This window comes from Myzus persicae, unplaced genomic scaffold (assembly GCF_001856785.1).
Source record: "Myzus persicae strain clone G006 unplaced genomic scaffold, MPER_G0061.0, whole genome shotgun sequence".
Lineage (NCBI taxonomy): Eukaryota > Metazoa > Arthropoda > Insecta > Hemiptera > Aphididae > Myzus > Myzus persicae.
This window is the reverse complement of record NW_019100913.1, coordinates 1,157,948-1,175,956: the sequence shown is the minus strand read 5'-3', so window position 1 is coordinate 1,175,956 and position 18,009 is coordinate 1,157,948. Positions and strand designations below refer to the sequence as shown.

The 18,009-nt window shown below is 33.8% G+C and overlaps 1 protein-coding gene across 1 annotated transcript in view; it reads right to left on the bottom strand.

Moving 5' to 3' along the window:
* Positions 1-257: 257 nt before the first annotated feature.
* LOC111026744 (merozoite surface antigen 2-like) overlaps positions 258-18,009 on the bottom strand; it is a 55,229-nt gene continuing 37,477 nt past the window's right edge. The window contains exons 3-5 of the mRNA XM_022304874.1: positions 12,258-12,396; positions 5,646-5,752; positions 258-4,013 (exon numbers count right to left, since the gene is read on the bottom strand). Of these exons, the coding sequence (XP_022160566.1) occupies positions 3,468-4,013; positions 5,646-5,752; positions 12,258-12,396 (792 nt within the window). The 3' untranslated portion in view covers positions 258-3,467. The remainder of the gene's footprint in view (positions 4,014-5,645; positions 5,753-12,257; positions 12,397-18,009) is intronic.

Here is an 18,009-nt window from a genome sequence, read left to right as displayed (position 1 = left end):
CTATACTAGTGCGGGTATACATATTATTAAAATATAATATGGTATACGAGGAAAGTGACGGGACAATAGTTGGGACGTGCAATAAGCGTACAATGATCGATTAGCCGGCGCGAAGTTTTTTTTTTTCGAAAAAAAAAAATACATGTTAGCGAGCGGCGATCTGCTCAGGTACCTAATAATAATAATTATAATAATGTTTCGTTTTTATAATAATAAAAATAACACGACGACGGTTGTTACCATATAGTATGATGTGCCTGGTGGGGGATAGGTAAATAATAGAGTTCCAATTGGAAAAAAAAAAAAAAATTAATATAAATCGCTTGTATTGTACATTTGTACAACACATTGTACACGTGAATTAAAAAAAAAAAAAAACATAATAATAATAATCGTAACAATAATGATGTTAAGAATTAGTGTGTATGTATACATATAATATATATGCATATATTATACATTTACAAATCAAATAAAAATAAATTTGAGGGTGTCGGGAGAGGGGAGGAGGTTATGAAAATAAAAATACATAATTACGTGGGTTTTTATAAATATATATATAATATATAGTATATATTATATTATATTATAATATGGCACCTGTTAACGCGACAAGCGTTTTAGAACATTACAAAATATGCACGTGTGGCTTTGTACACGATTATGACGCACACAGCCAACACGCTCATCTAAATACAGTTAAATTATATACAATGTTATTTTTAATACTGCTAAATATTTTGGAAAAAGACATATTACCGTCACACACTTTTTAAAAATAATATTGTGGTAGGTAGTAGGCACCTGTAATACGGTGTTCACTGACGACGAAGTCAGAACATAAAAGCATACAATTCTTTTGTGTATTAGGGGTGGTGTCACATATAATATTAAATGTATATGTAAAAGAAAAAAAAATTATAAAATAAATAAATAAATAAAAGGGGTTGTAAGGAAATTTGGGGGCGGGGAGGGGAGGCAACTAAAATGGTACAGTTCCGTGTATGTACATAGTGATTATTTATAGACAATATTTACAAGAGAGAGAGAGACAAAAAAAAAACAATAAAAATCAAAACGTTCATCTCATAGAGATTTATCGATAGTTATTCGATATTTTTTTTTTTATACTTACGTTAAACAATATATCATCCGAACGCGGTCGGTTCTCCTAATTCAGGTTTGTTTTAATTATTATTTGTATATTATGCTGATGAAATGTATACTGTATGGGTATATATCGTACAGTAGAAATCGTTTATAAAGACACCGTGGTTGTATAATACTGTCATAATATTGTCGGGTCCCGTGTGAACTAATGTAATGGAGTGTACGAGACTCTGAGCAAAACTCCTATGCATACTATACCATCCGGTTGTATGACGGTTTGTTATGACTTATATTTACTAATGGTCCCTCTGACATCATTATAAACGATTTGCACTGTATAACACTGATATTATGTATTTAGTATCATCATCTTATATTATTCTCATTTTTCCAGAACAATTATCATCATTATTATTGTTGCTATTACACATCGACACATTATTTATTATACTTATGTTCGGAAACCAGTGGTTTGGTCAAAACGAGACATTACGGAACAAAAAAACTTATAACCTAAACTATACGCAGAGCGTTAACTACACTATATATAGGTACATGCATTTGGTGAAGTTTAAACGTTATCTATAAAATATATAGGTAATTTCCACGCCGAAAAATAATGTTGTGTAAACATTATAAACTCTGTTTTTTTTTAAATTTAATATCACTATGCGTGTACTTATAATCCCACATGGACTCTCATAAAAAATTATGGAAAATTAACCATTTTTATTTTAAGTAATAACAAAATTGAATTAAGAGCTATAAATATTTTATTTTCTCCCCATAGCCTTTTTAATAGTAAATGATTTTTTTTTTTTTAGAAATTAGAAATATTAATACTTTTCGGCATTGAGTACGTTTTGCTCATTTTAATAAAGGCACCTATAGAATCTAAGTATGCAAAACAATATAATATATTTCCTAGCACTAGTTCAATATTTTAGTATCACGATAGTCACTACGTGTTTTATTTTTAATGCTTGAAATTCTACACAATATTGCGTCATTGTATAATTAATGTTTAAATTTTAAATTTTGATTTTGTGGATTAGAAGTGCTTATTATGAAAAGAAAATATTGACTAGATTTATTATACTCAACAATATTACTAAACATGTTCTTCGTGACAGTTCAAATAATAGCGTTGGACTCTTTAAATTTAATTATGTATTCTGCCCCAATGGCTACAAAATGGTACATGACGGCGTCCGCTTATAGTTACAAAATTATAAAAACACGCGAGGAATATTCGCCACCATCTTATCAAGTACCAGGAGCCAATCGTCGCGAGAAGGGAGGGTTTAAAAATAACAGCTTACAATACAACACACACTTCGGGTGGTAATAAATATTAATTCCTACAGTAATAATAATAATAATAATTATAAAAAAAATAATGCAAATCGGTGTCATGCCCAACGGAGTGTCAGACGTGCTCGAGGAGCGATGGTATAGTAAATAGCATGTGTGATCATCCGAATATTCGTACGAATATAAAACTATTGTACATCGGTCCCACACAAACGCTGGACCGTTTGGCTAAATCGTGTGGTGTAGATACCATACTCGGGCCACTCTAAGAGCGCTTCTCATTTGCGCATCCAAATTACCGAGCTTTTCGTACCCAAATTTCTCCCACTCTACCACCTAGTAGCGTAGATAATGCGCGAGAACGGACGAATTTTGGTGGCCGTCCATAAGCGCTCTTAGAGTGGCCCGAGTACATACGGTACGGTAATGGTAGCTATATAGGGCTGTATAATAATACACAGTCTTCGGAAAACGCAACGGGAAAATCCGCAGTCGCCACGAGTGTGTACCGATTTTTTACCTCTGTCCGGGTTATGAATGCGATTATTATAACAAGCACGTGGAGCTGTAGACTGCAACAACGCAGTTAGACGCGATACGTTTAAAAATCAAACAATAAAGAAACGTTTAAACATTGCAATTAAACTCAAAAAATAAATAATGGTAAAAAATATTTAAAAAAAAATAAATACTCCCTGACGGTTTCAAGTGAACGTGAAAATCCCTCAAACCGATCGATAACCTATAATATTGTATTAACCACCTATAAATCGCAGGTGATATCGTCGAGTGTTCATAGATAAAAAAAAAACTACGAACTATGTGTTTATCTGGGATTTCGTTCCGTTTTAAATTTAAAACAATGTTGTATACTATTTCCTAACGGAGTCATAATATGATATTAATAATAACTGTTTAGTTTCTTACTAGTCTGGTTTCGAGAATAGTATAACGATGATGATGATGATAATATATAATATTAATAATAATAGAAATAATCATAATAATAATAATAATAATAATAGTAATAATATAATACTATTCTAGTCTTGATCTAACGATTGAAGGGCTTCAGGACGGTGTCTGTTGCGCCGGTTGTGCCTGAACCGAATTCGACTGTGTTTGACTGGTGGTTTAGAAGAAGGATGTGTTGACGGTGATGGTGGAGGTGGTGGTGGTGGTGGTGGTGTAGTGGTCGTTGTGGTGGTGGTGGTGGTCGTGGTGGTCGTCGTCGTCGTGGTGGTGGTCGTTGTGGTCGTAGGCGATTTTCTGTTGTAACCGCCACCGGCCGCCGCTTTTGGTCTCTTGGACGCACCGTTGCGCTTTCCTCCGCTGCCGCCGACGACAATGGTCTTGCCCGACGAAGCGGCCACCTTGCGATTGTGGTCGCCGATGTCAAACTTGGTGTCCAGCTTGAGGAAGTTGAGGCACCGGTTCAGCGGGTCCGTGTGGAACACGTGCCGCCTCATTGGACGGCCCCGCCGGTTGAAACCTATGTACCGCGACTTGTCGACCACCGACTTGTACCGTGTATACCCAGTGGACAGCATCTCCTCGTAGAACAGACACTTGGGGCCTCGGAAATGTTTCTGAAACGAAAAACAAAATGTCGTAAACCAGTTGGACGCGATTTAGTAAACGGACATATATTATAGTGTCTGATATGCGTGATAATTATGTGTCTTCTATCTATAATAGGTACACAGTTCTATGCGTCGGAGATTGCAAGTATACACAAGTTATCAAAGTTTTTCAAGCCAAGTCTTAGATTCAAATAAATAAATGATTCCCTCCTCGTAAGTGATTTGAGTTTGCGACCATATATTATGATATAATAAATTAGGCGCTAAATTCAAATAAATAATGACAGATCAACATCATATTTAGGTTGAATGTCTCGGATCCCCTAAAATAACAATAGGTACATCAGCCACATAAATATAATTTATAAAATTAAAATATACTATGTCACGTAAGTATCATTATTATCGTCAATCTTTATTGGTTTGAAATATTGAATATTAAAAACCAATAGCTCGTTACGTTCACACTGACAGTCCTCCTCCATAATTATAATATAATATATTATATTGGAGACCTCAGTGCAAGCTCTACTGATGCGATCGCAGAAGACAAATATAAAATATTTTTATATAAAAATAATGATTTAGTAGGTCGGTAGTATTTTTTTTTATAACAATCTTTGTATAGTTTGTAATCTATTTAATAACAATTATAATTGAAATAATATCTTCAAATAAAATATTAGGCACATTAGTTAAAATGTAAGTAATTAAACATTCTCAATATTTTGTATAGGCACCTACTAAAGAAAGTATAGTATTATGCATAAACGTATATGTAACCTTCTGTTATTCCCGCTGAACTAAGCAATACAAATTTCATTAATTTAAATTATTGGATTTATTCGTTTTCTGCATATGTTATCAGATTAACAAAAAACGAATCTGCATACGACTTGTTAAAAGCTATATTATGTACAATGTACATCACGTATCAAATATATAAATCTACCTATCCATGGCAATATAAACGTAATTACACAATACAAATATTTAATTGTTCTTAATTTGTATACGGGCATATTATATATTGTTTGTAGACGGGAACAATTTCGTGTATTATATAATAAGTAATAAGTGGTTGAAAAGATTGTGACTAATCATTATATTTTTCTATGCGGCTTGTGTAATGTATATAAATATTATATTATTTTACAAAGGTAGGTAGGCATATAATAATAATAATTACTATAGGTACCTACCTACGTATAATATAATATTGTAAAGTAACAGTGTCGACATTTATTTAAGACGGCTGAGAGAAAAATATGTTTTTTCTCGAACATTCTTTTCGTGTATTTACTCAACGCACGCAGACGATAAAAAATAATATTCGAGTGTGCTAGATTGTGAAATTCATCTTTTAATGTACGTTGAAACAATGTGCAGGAGATACGCAGCAGTCATATCGGTTTATTGTATATCGTAAAAAAAAAAAAAGGAATTCGTTGTATGAAGGGTGAGATGCGCGCGACCGACTGCTGTTGAGGACCTTGTTATTCGATATTCTTAAATATATTATTTAATATAATACATATATAAAAAAAACTACATGTAATAATCGTGTGTGTAGTTGTTGACTCTATATACTGCCATGTACTAATTTAAAATATATAATTTAATATAGACATCACTTACCGAACCAACAAGGGACCATTTGTTGTTGAAACACAAATACCGATGCGACTCCTCAGCGAATATCGACAGTCGAATACTGAAGTCCATGGATTTGACGGTCAAGTTTTCTGTGAAAAAAAAAATAAAAACTATAATTAAAATAATGCGTTATGAGTATATGTACATATGATGCTCACGGCATGATAAGACACAGTTTTGTACAGGACAAATATTATATATTTTATGCACATCATCGCCCATCGGCAGAGTGTGAGACTTCATTGGTGATATTATGTAAATAACTACGATTTATTCGTTGAAAAATGAAAAACATTTCGTTTGAAGTCAAAATAAAAAATTATATTTTCCGTAATATGTTTGTGCATCGTTAATTTTAATTTTAGAGATTTCATGCTTTTATTATGAAAACGCAATAGGTTTTTTCTTTTTAATCTCGCTTAATATGGACATATTTATAGCAAAATATAATTTCACGTTAAAAAAAAATGTGATGCAACTTTTGACGATGATCGTTTTTAAATTTTCATTTATCGTTACGATGTTTCATAATTTTCGTTGACTGTTATTGATTAATGGTAACACATGCCACACGCAAATTAACAAAAGTTTTCAAACGCATAGACGCATAGTTATAATACACCGTTTTTGGAGCCCTACTTTTATAGTCCTACCGAGTTCCTGACAGGGCGCTGACAACGTGTTAATTAATTAATTTTATTGTACGACACATTATCATAATCTATAGAAATTCTGTATGTAGGGGTCGGTGGTTTTAATAGTTCACCGGTAACCGCGTAACGTTTATACATGTGTAATGTGTTATCTGAAACAATAAGGTTGAATTCATAAAATAGGGTCCGTGTCGTAAAAATCATAATAATAATATATCGACGAGTTGTTTTGTGTGCGTGTTGTGAGTGTGTTAGAAGTTAAAATCGGATAAATACACGAACAAATCGGTGATCAATCATCGACCACACTACCTAAATTAATGTGTTAGTGAGTTGTTAGCTTGCTCTGGGCTGCGGCGGCTTATTTAAAATTTAGGTACGTATATAACATATATAGTTATAGGTAGGTACGCGTCCGGGACGATAGTTCAATACCTAAAACGCTCCATTCGATATATAAGTAACCTTACCGTTAGTAATAATATATTATGCATCACCGCGGTGTACGGTAAAAAGCGCATTAATTGTTAATTTATTGTGATACAATAATATAGTACTATTACTTTTATAATCATTATATTGTTGAGGTATAGCGTTTCGGCGTTTCGGTTAGGCTCCTCTTTTCGGTATTGTTACACACGCAATACGTAAGTAAGCGCCACAACACACACGCCGTACGTAACCACGACCATCGTTCGCCGCCGCTTCATTTCGTATTATATAATAATTTTGTCATACGCATAATAGAAAACCAGTACTTCAAATTTCAAGTCACGATCGGCCGTGGAATGTACAGGAGAGCGTTTCGTATTAACTGATTTAAATAATAATAATAATAATAATAATAATAATAATAAATAAATAAAACAAACACACAAGCATCACATCATCACTCGGTATATACATCACAGGAAATATAACGTTTTGGGTCTTGTGTGTTTATCATCCCGCTGCGGTGGTTTTGGAGAAGAGTAGGAAGCGAAGAGGACAAACACGCTTTAAACAAAAAACTTTACAACGATTTTCCATTAAAAAACAAATCCACCCGTTCCTAGGTACGACGAATTAACCAACTCTGCTGCGCATCTCGCCGAATCACCAATAATTAGTGTTGAGAATAGGAACTCGTTCCAAAAAGAACGGAACCCAGGAACGAGTTCTTTTTGTAGTAACAAAGCTTGGAACTGCTTCCTTTAAAAATAAAGGAAGAAGAACATAAATAATTTTTTTTTTTGAAGAACGTGAACAAAATCACAGCTCCCTTTAAGTATTAAAAACATATTTTAAATATTGTATAATATAGTTTTCTTTGTTTCTACGCGTTATCAAGTTACGTTTAATTCACTAACCGTTTTTATTATCTAACATTACAAATTTCAAAAGTATTATTCTAAAGCTTTTTTTTTTAAATAACTAGGTTAAATAAGTAACGAAAATTGGAACAAGTTATTTTTTTAGAGGAACTGGATTTGAAGAGCGAGTTCCTTCTTTGAATAAGGAACAGTATAATCTGGAACGAGTTCTTATGTTAAGAAGTGAACGGGAAGCAAACTAGATCTTTTTTAAAAGGAACTTTCCTATCACTGCACTGTCTCTATAATATATCAGGTACATAATATTATAGTTCTATCAAAGTATAAAATCACTACAGCTAAACCATTTTTAAGAGTATCTCGAGATGTACGAAACATTGTCTTACCGACATTGCACTTTGCAGAAACACGTTGATCGGACATTCGGATGTCACTCCGTGCCATCGTCGTGATTAATAATATTGTGACATGATCGTAATGTATTCTACTAAATGTTAGGTTGTTATGTTGGCATTTTTTTTTCACCAAACATTTGGCATTTCGGGATGTATACCCGAAAATCAAGTGACTGATATTTTGAAGATTTAAATTAACGGCCTCCTTAGGGCGATTTGGACATTTTAGCCGATCGTTCTGAAATATTTCGGCGGCCTAAAGGCTAAAAAATACTCTCCTTCCTTAATCTGCCACCAGCCAAATTAATGAGAAGATAGCGATCATTCGTGCTAAGCAGTATCGGATCCCTCCCTCTCCCCGCATTCCGGCCATTTGGTCATTACCAAAACGTTGAAAATCATATTTTTTTTAAAAATATCAATTTGAAAAGAGCGATGATGAACACAAACATGCACGGAGAAAACCTTCACGAAGCTTAAATATTGCAACATTTACTCTCGTATAATAAGCCGCGACTATATAGGATTCAGTTCAGAGTATCCACGGGTCGAGTCCTCGTTTTAACCCCTCTTGGTACCTATTTGCAGGGTTTTTGAGACTTTCGGACATCGCCGACAGGACAACCTTTTGCCTTATACCCGTCTATTAACCTGATGTCACGTATTTTATACGAAATCTCAAAAATATTTTAACTGCACACGTCGAGAAGCGCGAGAGTTCGTTACCCTCCGCGCTACCTGTTGCACAGCGGCGGCACACGCGCTTGCGGTTAGCTATATTATTACACCGTATACCACGTATATGAAGCGGTATACTATACGATATACTTAAATGTTTATCGCGTCTGTCATTGTTCTCGGTCGACGAAAAAACTACGTTATCGACATATCAAATAAGTGCGTGCGCGCCAGTGTAAACGTCGTAGGTACCCTACACATACATAATAATAATATTATAATATAATATAAGGTACTTTCGAAACGGTGGGCACTACCTACATATACATGCGACGTCGTCGTACCACCGACGCCAGAAACACCGATAGTAATATTATTATTATAACGATCCGTGTCGATTCGAAAACACAAAACTGATATTACTCGTGTTTGGCGGCGGCGGAATCCATTAATATTCAAAGAACATAAACTATAATATTCGTGTGTGCGAGGGTTATTCTCATACGATATTATACATTATTCGTTTACTATATTATACTGCAGCATATAGTACCAATATATTATTATATATTATACAGTTACACACGTAGTGTGTGTGTGCGTGTGAGTTCGGATCGGACGACGACGACGACGACGACAACGGCTATGACTACGACTAGGACGCCGCCGCCGTTCGTTTAAATGTCCATTTTTCGTTTCCCGAAACGAATAGGTGGGTATGATATACACCGACGAGGAGATGAGTCGGCGCACACCGCCTCGCGTATATTATAAAATTATATTATATTATCTAGCCTCGCGCATAATGATATTATACATACATGATGCATACGCGTATATATTATATTTTATACTATTATCGTATATACTATTTAATATAATAATATGCGTGCATGATGTATGCGTCGAGTGTATAATACTATGAGGTATAAATATGACGTACCGGCTTCGGCTTGAGGGGCGGTGGAGGGCCGCGCACTGCACGCGCCCGACGATGAGCGACGGGGAAAAGACGAAAATGAAATATAAAACCGAATTTCGTGTGCTCTATGCTCGTACACTGTGATAATAATATTATGTAAAGTGTATACGCTCGTCGTGGTATATATATAGGCCCATGACTAACTGTGGCGGTACCTTCACAAGTACATCACAGGCACTATACCTATACACACAGGTATACATGCAGAGCTGCAGGTATATACTGCTGTCGAGACGAGTGGAGGCGGAATGAAAAATCTCGAAAGAATTTCCCATATGTATTTTATATTATACGAATTCAGACGATAGATGTATTTTTGTCAAAACTGAAGTATTAAAATATAAAAGGTACGGGTATTTGCCTATATAATTGTATACATACACGTGTGACTTGATGATATTTGTATAACGTAGTCCGGTCAGGTATTGGTGCAGGAAAAGAACTGCAAAATATATATTTGTTGAGTATAAAATGCTGGGATTTAATTGATAAAAAAGAAAACTGAATTGAGTTCAGTTTAAATTAATCCAATTTAGCTAATTGTTTATTTTCTTAGTTCATAAATGTATACAAATTTAAACTTAACAAGTTAATTTATTAAGTGATAACTGCAGTATAGGTACCTACAAATAACAGTGTCTTAATCCCAGGTCTAATAGCATAAGTTCTTAACTAATTGCAATATGGAAAAAAACTACAGGCGTTGACATCTTTCAGTTTTGATTATAACTGCGTAATTTACTAGGTATGGAAATTTTAAAATTATATCTGCCGAGTTTTATTTGAGCTATTTGAACTATACTTGATACGTTGATGTATTCATTTTTAATACAAATATTATGTAATTAATGCATTCATATTATTATATTTAAAACAACGGACAAGGACTATAATGATAACAATATTATCTAAATCAGATTAATCTAAACTGGTCAGTGGGATTAGTTCCAAATTACTTTGGTACCTATACTAAAAACTGCAGTTAGTTTTTAATTTTAAGTATCAATATATCAATAGTCAATCTTGGTAAGCGTCTGCATACTATTTTCGCTTAGTAGGTACACCCGAATATTGTATTAAGTTACTGTATTTCATTGAAATAAACCCTATAATCCTTGAAAGGAGTGTAGCCAATTTGACGGAGCACTATATTATACTTAAGAAAAATAATTGCTATTGAAAAAAAGAATAATGAATAAATAAATGTAAGGCCACTCTGAACAGTCTGAACGTAAAGTAAAATTTATATAGATCAGTAATCTTGTGTATTTTGGGATATTTTTTTAATACTGGTCTGCTTAAGATATTTTCTAATAGCTTCGTCGGGTCGATATTTAAGAAGGTATAACTTTCCAAGTTCAGCTATTAACAGTGAAGCGCCCAGGTGGTGGGGGTTACCCCCCCCCCAACTGTTCCATAAATCCCCATAGTTTTTTCTTTGGTATTACCACAACAATTAATTTAAAATTTAAATACACTATTAATTAACACCTTCCCCCTCCCATTGTAAACTCCTAGTCACACCGCTGGCTATTATACTGCTTTATTTTAATAATGTTTAATATTGAAATGTAGCTTTTCTGTAATTATTGTTGAAACGAATGGTTTCAAATCTAGTTAAAAAAAAAAAAACTAAATTGAGTTAATATTTTTTCTATACAAGCTTGAGTCAAATTTTTTATCAACTTGATTTTTTCTCATAATATTAACTTAACGATCTGCACACATTTGTGCTGTCTCTATTATACACGTAAGCAAATCTATATTAAGCATTTAGTTTGGTCTATACTGCAGTTCTATAATACTTTCGTTCGATTTGAAAACATTATCACAGTCGAGAAATAAACGCATATTATTGTGATTTACGTGTATGAATATTATCGTCCATAGGGACACGCAACTCTCGGAGGAAACCTGCAAGTATGCGGGAGTAGGTATAATATTATATAGGCGTTACACACGAGGAGTACCTATATTATTAAATATTAAATATTATTCATATTATATGCGCGCAACAGGACGTGTGTGTAATAATATTATCGTAACGATGTCAACGGGAGAAAAAATAAATCGGTGAGATTTTATGGCGCATTCCTGCACCACTTGTATAATCTAATACTATTATGAATTATAATCGTCTCCCTCCCGCCCGTTCCACGCCACTGCACGACAAATCAAACAGGCCGTGGTCGGAGGCGGAGAATTCGCCGTTCGGAATGAACAATCACAATCGTGAACTCGACAGTTATCGCACATAAGTACCTATATTATGAATATAAAATACTATATTAGTATACGCTCACGAATATGGAGTTTTCGCCACTGCGATTATCTTCACCTCCACGACACCCCGGCCTGTGAACGAAACGTCTAATTTTTTCGCCGCACAACTACGCTTATAAATTATTATAATATTACTTGTCGACCTTTATAGTTTTATCGTTATCGTTCCGGTGTCGCAATCGATCCCGAGAGTGCCGTTCATTAGGCTATAAACAATATGTTTAATGGACGGAGCGCGATCACGGCTAAGTGTGAATACGAAAAATACGTGTATAATATGATGTACTTACGAAATGGATTCGAAGTCTCGTCGTCGGCGAGAACTCGTCCCCGGTAGTCAACCCTGACATTTCGACTACTGCAATCGTTGTACAGTCGGACCCCAAATCCATAGCCAGGGCCGCACCTCCAAATGTCGCACAACACCACCTGTAAACACAAATCGAACACGTTCTAGTTACTACATACTGCACCGGCGTTTGATAAAAAAAAATTATAATAATGATAACAAACATTTTGAGAGATTACGTCGGAATAGCTTTTTATAATATGGCCGTTATACTGCAATTATACATCACAAAATGATATACTATCGCAGGACCATTTTCCTGAAATATCAGTTAAAGATATATATTATACGGCTCCTATAGCTTAGTGTGAAATTCGAAATTACCATAAATTTATTAAAAAGTGTGTAGTCGTTAGAAAGGTAATAATTTCCGAAAAACGCACTTATAACAACCTTACCCTTTACTTATGCATGACTTGAAACACTGTGCAGTACAAATCGTATTAAACATAATATCTTTGCCGTTGTGTGTGCTCGGGCATGACACAGTATAATAATAATATATACATATCATATTGAGTAGGTAGGTATCTATACTATAGACTGTAGTTTAATATAATATCAGATATCGGTGGCGTTAATTTGATGAATTACAACCTGACTGCACCACCCTTGAAAAAACGTCACCTACACGTGTTCGGAGGTGAAAAAGTAGGAGGCAGCAACAACAGTCAAAACGGCCATGAAAAGCTCGGGGACGTCCGCCTCTCGAACGCCCCTTTCTCAAACGCCGTCACCGCAGTGGTTTATTTCATTATAATAATTTGACGGGACAATATTATCAATTCTATACGGCCTATAATATGTACTTAACAGTTTAATAATATGTGTGTGATACACGAAAATAATATAATATTGTATACACGTCGCACCACCCACCGGACGTGCTCAAAAGTAACGACGTTTCGACATTTTTAACCTGACGAGACGCAGCATCATGACGGCAGTTTCTTAGACGTGTGGAAATTTTAGGTAATAGTATAAGGTTATATTCAAAACCGAAAGAAAAAGAAAAATTATATATTGTATGATAAATTATAATTGATACGAATGAACGCGATGACGCCTAGCTAGCGCCTATATCGGCTATAATATTGTTATAATAATTTTTTTTATGTACACCCATTATATATCAATCGGAATAATAACATAATGCGTTGTACCACACACACGGTATGCGGATACACCTCGTTAAAATATAAGTGAACCTACCAAAAAAAAAAAACTTAATTTTGTCGAAAACCGAGCACATATCTATAATATAATATGCGCACATCTCGCGCGTGTGTAATGGTCGTATTATATTCGTTTTCGGGTCGGACGGGTTAATTACTATGTATATTATTATTATTATTATTATTACACAACAGAGCCGCGAGATAGGTAGGTCAACATAATATACCTCGTAAGAACGGAATTTCGGTCCCGACAAACGGACACCTCCTCGGCGCGGACGCGAGCGCAAACGATAAACGGCGGCGGCGGACGCTGCAAAGAGAGATTGCGGCGGGTGTGATATACGATCCGGACGACGGGGGCGTGTGACGCGGGGACGACGGCGGGAGGGGTAGGCGTTTCGAAAATTTTCTCGTAATTAAAACAACGGATTTTCACTTTGGAAACAAAAAAAAAAAACTCGATTTAAATTGGGTATCTCTTTACGGTTTTTTCTCTCTCCCCGTCTCTCTTGGTGTTTTCGCTGCTTCGTTTGTGTCCGGGATACGCGCTCCGTAGTGTATCGTTTCGTCTTTCGTCTACACGTGCTCGGCGGCGTCGCGACGTATAATAATAATTACTTTTCGACATCGTCGCCTCCATATCGGACGTTATTACATGTATAACAACGTATAATATAACCGAGTACCTACATATCGTATGTGAGATATATGACGTGAGCCACAGAGTTTATTTCTCCGCGATAACCCACACCCGACTGCGGCAGTATAACCGTGTATGCATTGCGACGTGATAAATCGTGATCCGGTACGTGGTACGGATTATATGGTTGTTATTCTGTACAGTAAAGTGATTGTCGGTGGTTTTTGTGGAAATATTGTTGAACGCGCATGAAACCATATAGCGGACGGAAATGCAATTCCATTTCCCCTCAATAGCGAGTATAATGTATTCCGTATAATATCGTATATTGCTTTCAACTAAAAAACACGGGTAATAATAATAATAATAATAATAATAATAATCTAAAAACCACCAAAAATTTTTTCAAAAAATAGCCTTCATAAATCATAAGTGATGTATAAAATTATTTTCTTAATACAATGTTTGATTAGGTATTTACCTAATTTGTGATTTTAATGTTAACTTAAAATAGTTTACTGAATGTTTTTTTTTTTTTAAGACTCTGAAACTTGAACATTTTTCAAAAAATTGTTTAATTAATTTGATCAATTGATGCAGCAACGTATAATAGAACGATTGGTAATTTGTAAAGAAAAAACAGATAATCCTATCAAACTAAACCTCAAGAAAAACAATTCAATAAATTACCACTAGGTATTATTATTAACTAGTTAATTTTTAAGTAGTAAGTAGTATAATGTACAAATATACATTAAAACTAACAAAATGACTTAAAAAACATTCAAATATGTAACAAAATGCAAAATTAAAGTATCACCATTGAAATATCTGTTTTATGAAACAAATTATGTATTTAGAAAGCATTGGCTTTCTCTACGATCACCACTTTGTATTTGTTACATGCACTTTGAATTGAAATCCAGGTCCTAAGCTAACAACTTCCTAATAAACAAATATTACGACACATTAATGCTTCTCCCAAAATCATACTCCTCAATACTACATTATATTATACATTATATAAATCGCATTTGGTGACCAATTATTTTATTTATTAAGTATTAATTTTATTGTTTTCACTATTATTACTATTAATTTGTCCTCGTAATACTGTAATAACAATCATCGCATTCGCATACCGCACACATATTATTATCATATGCACACACGTATAATAATAAATGTAAGTATATTATATGATATTCCGACGGGGAGTCGTGAGCGTTATTAAAATAATACATACGCCTATATTATATATAATAATAATAATAATAGTACGAGAGTCTGTTTGTTTGTTTCTTAACGAGGCGAACGAACCTTGAGGTAGAGAAATAATTCACTCGGAATAAACACGAAAACACAATGAGACAATGCAACTGGTGCGCTACAAGTTTTAGATTCCCGACAATGTCTGTTTATTCGCGTTTGTAGTGTTTAAATCTCCAAACGGCTAGAAAAACGATATTATTATTTTCCGACGCTGATCCACTATTGTTAAAGGTGTATCTCATGATATTAAGATAATATTTTATAGAGACAATACACAGTGCGGTGTCCATAACACGAGGAGAGGAAAAGTTTTTGAAAATAATCCTGGAATCGTGCGCACGTCTTGATTTCGCATGTACTTGACGAAAAAATTATTGTTATGAACAATATTCTTGTATGACACCGTTCTCAGAGATCTGCAGTATATAAGTTGCAGTACAGTACAGCTAATACAAATTATATATTACGTGGTTCAATTTAAACACCGTCGAACATGATTACATCACCCGCAAGGGCCAATTTCGAAATAACAATATTATCATCGACTCTGCAGTCCATTTTTTACGTGCAAAAAATATTTATTATTTGAGCTTTTTCTTATTTCTCATTTAAAGACAACGCGACAATGTCTTTAAGACGGAAACCAAGAATGTGCTGGTTATTATATCAGGCACTTATTTATGATTTGTTATGCAAGTTGGCGGCGTACATGGATTTGCCACTGTAGTGGAGATTGAGTTGGTTCAGTGCATGCAAAGTACTTTAGAATTGTGAAATACATTTTAATCATAATAATAATAAATTGCAATCGGATAGACATTTCACGTCCATTCCACATAACAATATTATATTGTTGCGTTATCCGTTTGATGTGGTGACATATACATGGCGTCATAATATAACGTCGTTTCGTTGATCGAAAATTCTAAAATACCATATATTATAGGTATATAGAGATAATGACGATGATAATCTTCGACTATAAAACACACCTGGGATTATAATAACAATATATAATAATAATATATATATATACATATTATATATTATATATGGGCGTGTATAGATGCAGTGTGGTATCGAGACAATGCACGTTGCAGTCGTAAACATAATTATGCACAGTCGGTATGGAAGAAATAGGTGTGCATATCTAAATCCGACTTACTATATTATAATTGATTATATTCGTTCGAAAAACATTTCTCTCGTGAAACCGCGTTCTAAGTCGTATATCATATGTACATGATAGTCAAATGGAAGAAACTCATTTTGTTTTTTTTTCCCAAATATATATTATGTCAGATATGTATATAAAAAAAAATTAACATCTGACCTTTCTGAGTAGTAAAATTATAGTTTCCGGTATCGTCGATCTCCTGGTCCGGATTCACTTCTAATAGGTGAATATTATACAAAACAGCAATGGTGGATTTTTGGGGGGGAGGGGACCGGATCCTACGTTACACCGATTTCCAAAATGCTAATTTTGACTTATAAACATTATTAAACAAAGAAAACTATATTTTCACATTAATTAAATACTTTCATGTTTTAAAAAAACTTGCAGACCATATTCAAAATCACGTTATTGAATATTTAACCACAAAATTCCAAATAATTATTGTATTATACATATAGGTACATGCAAGTAAATATGTGCTAGCGTAATGAATAATATATATTATACTTTTAAATTACATAATTTTTAATATATGTAAGCACACGCAATATAAACTTATAAATATGTATATATTATGCATAGGTGTATATATATATATATATAGTAATTGATACATAATCAGTAGTAATTGTATAGTAATTGAACGAATATTGAGTTGAAGGCGCACGTGAAGGTTTTTTCTAATTGGATTTGAGTATTTTAATTTGATATAACGTAGTATACGGTATTGTTGTTTTAAACGACATAATATTTAATCAATTGTAATAGCACGCATACTATATAAACGCTATTCGAAATTGATTGACATAATAAATTATGTATAGAAATTATTATTATCGATTGTTATTTGATATTATTTTATCGGGTACAATGATGAACGTCGATTTTCCTAAGGCCACCTATAAAGAACTGATTGAATATTTTAGGCGTCGATTCTAATAACAATTACGTTTATTATCAAAAATACAACCGACAGCCAGCCACACGTGGTTTGAACCACAACAACATTAATACATTTGTTATAAACCGATGATGGTAATCGGGAAGATAATATATTATACTATTATTGTATTATACGTGCCTACCGATATCTAGGACTAAGGAGCCTGATTTAAGATTTTTGGGGACAGTAAGTAATAAGTATACGTAAAAAATATCTCGGTCCGTGAGGATATACCAGACTCTCGATGATTCAAACTGGTGGGACTTATGAACAATTTTGAATTACCGAGAGTTCAAACTGCTGAGTGGTTCCAAATATCAAGATGGCAAAAAAATAATTCAAATTACTGAGTTATGAAAAAAATAATGTCGTACCTACAATATTCATCAAAAATTATAAGATAAATGTATACACATTAATTTGTAAGCTAAATTATAAACGATAAGATTATAAAAAATAGAATTGAGTGAATTTTGTCGA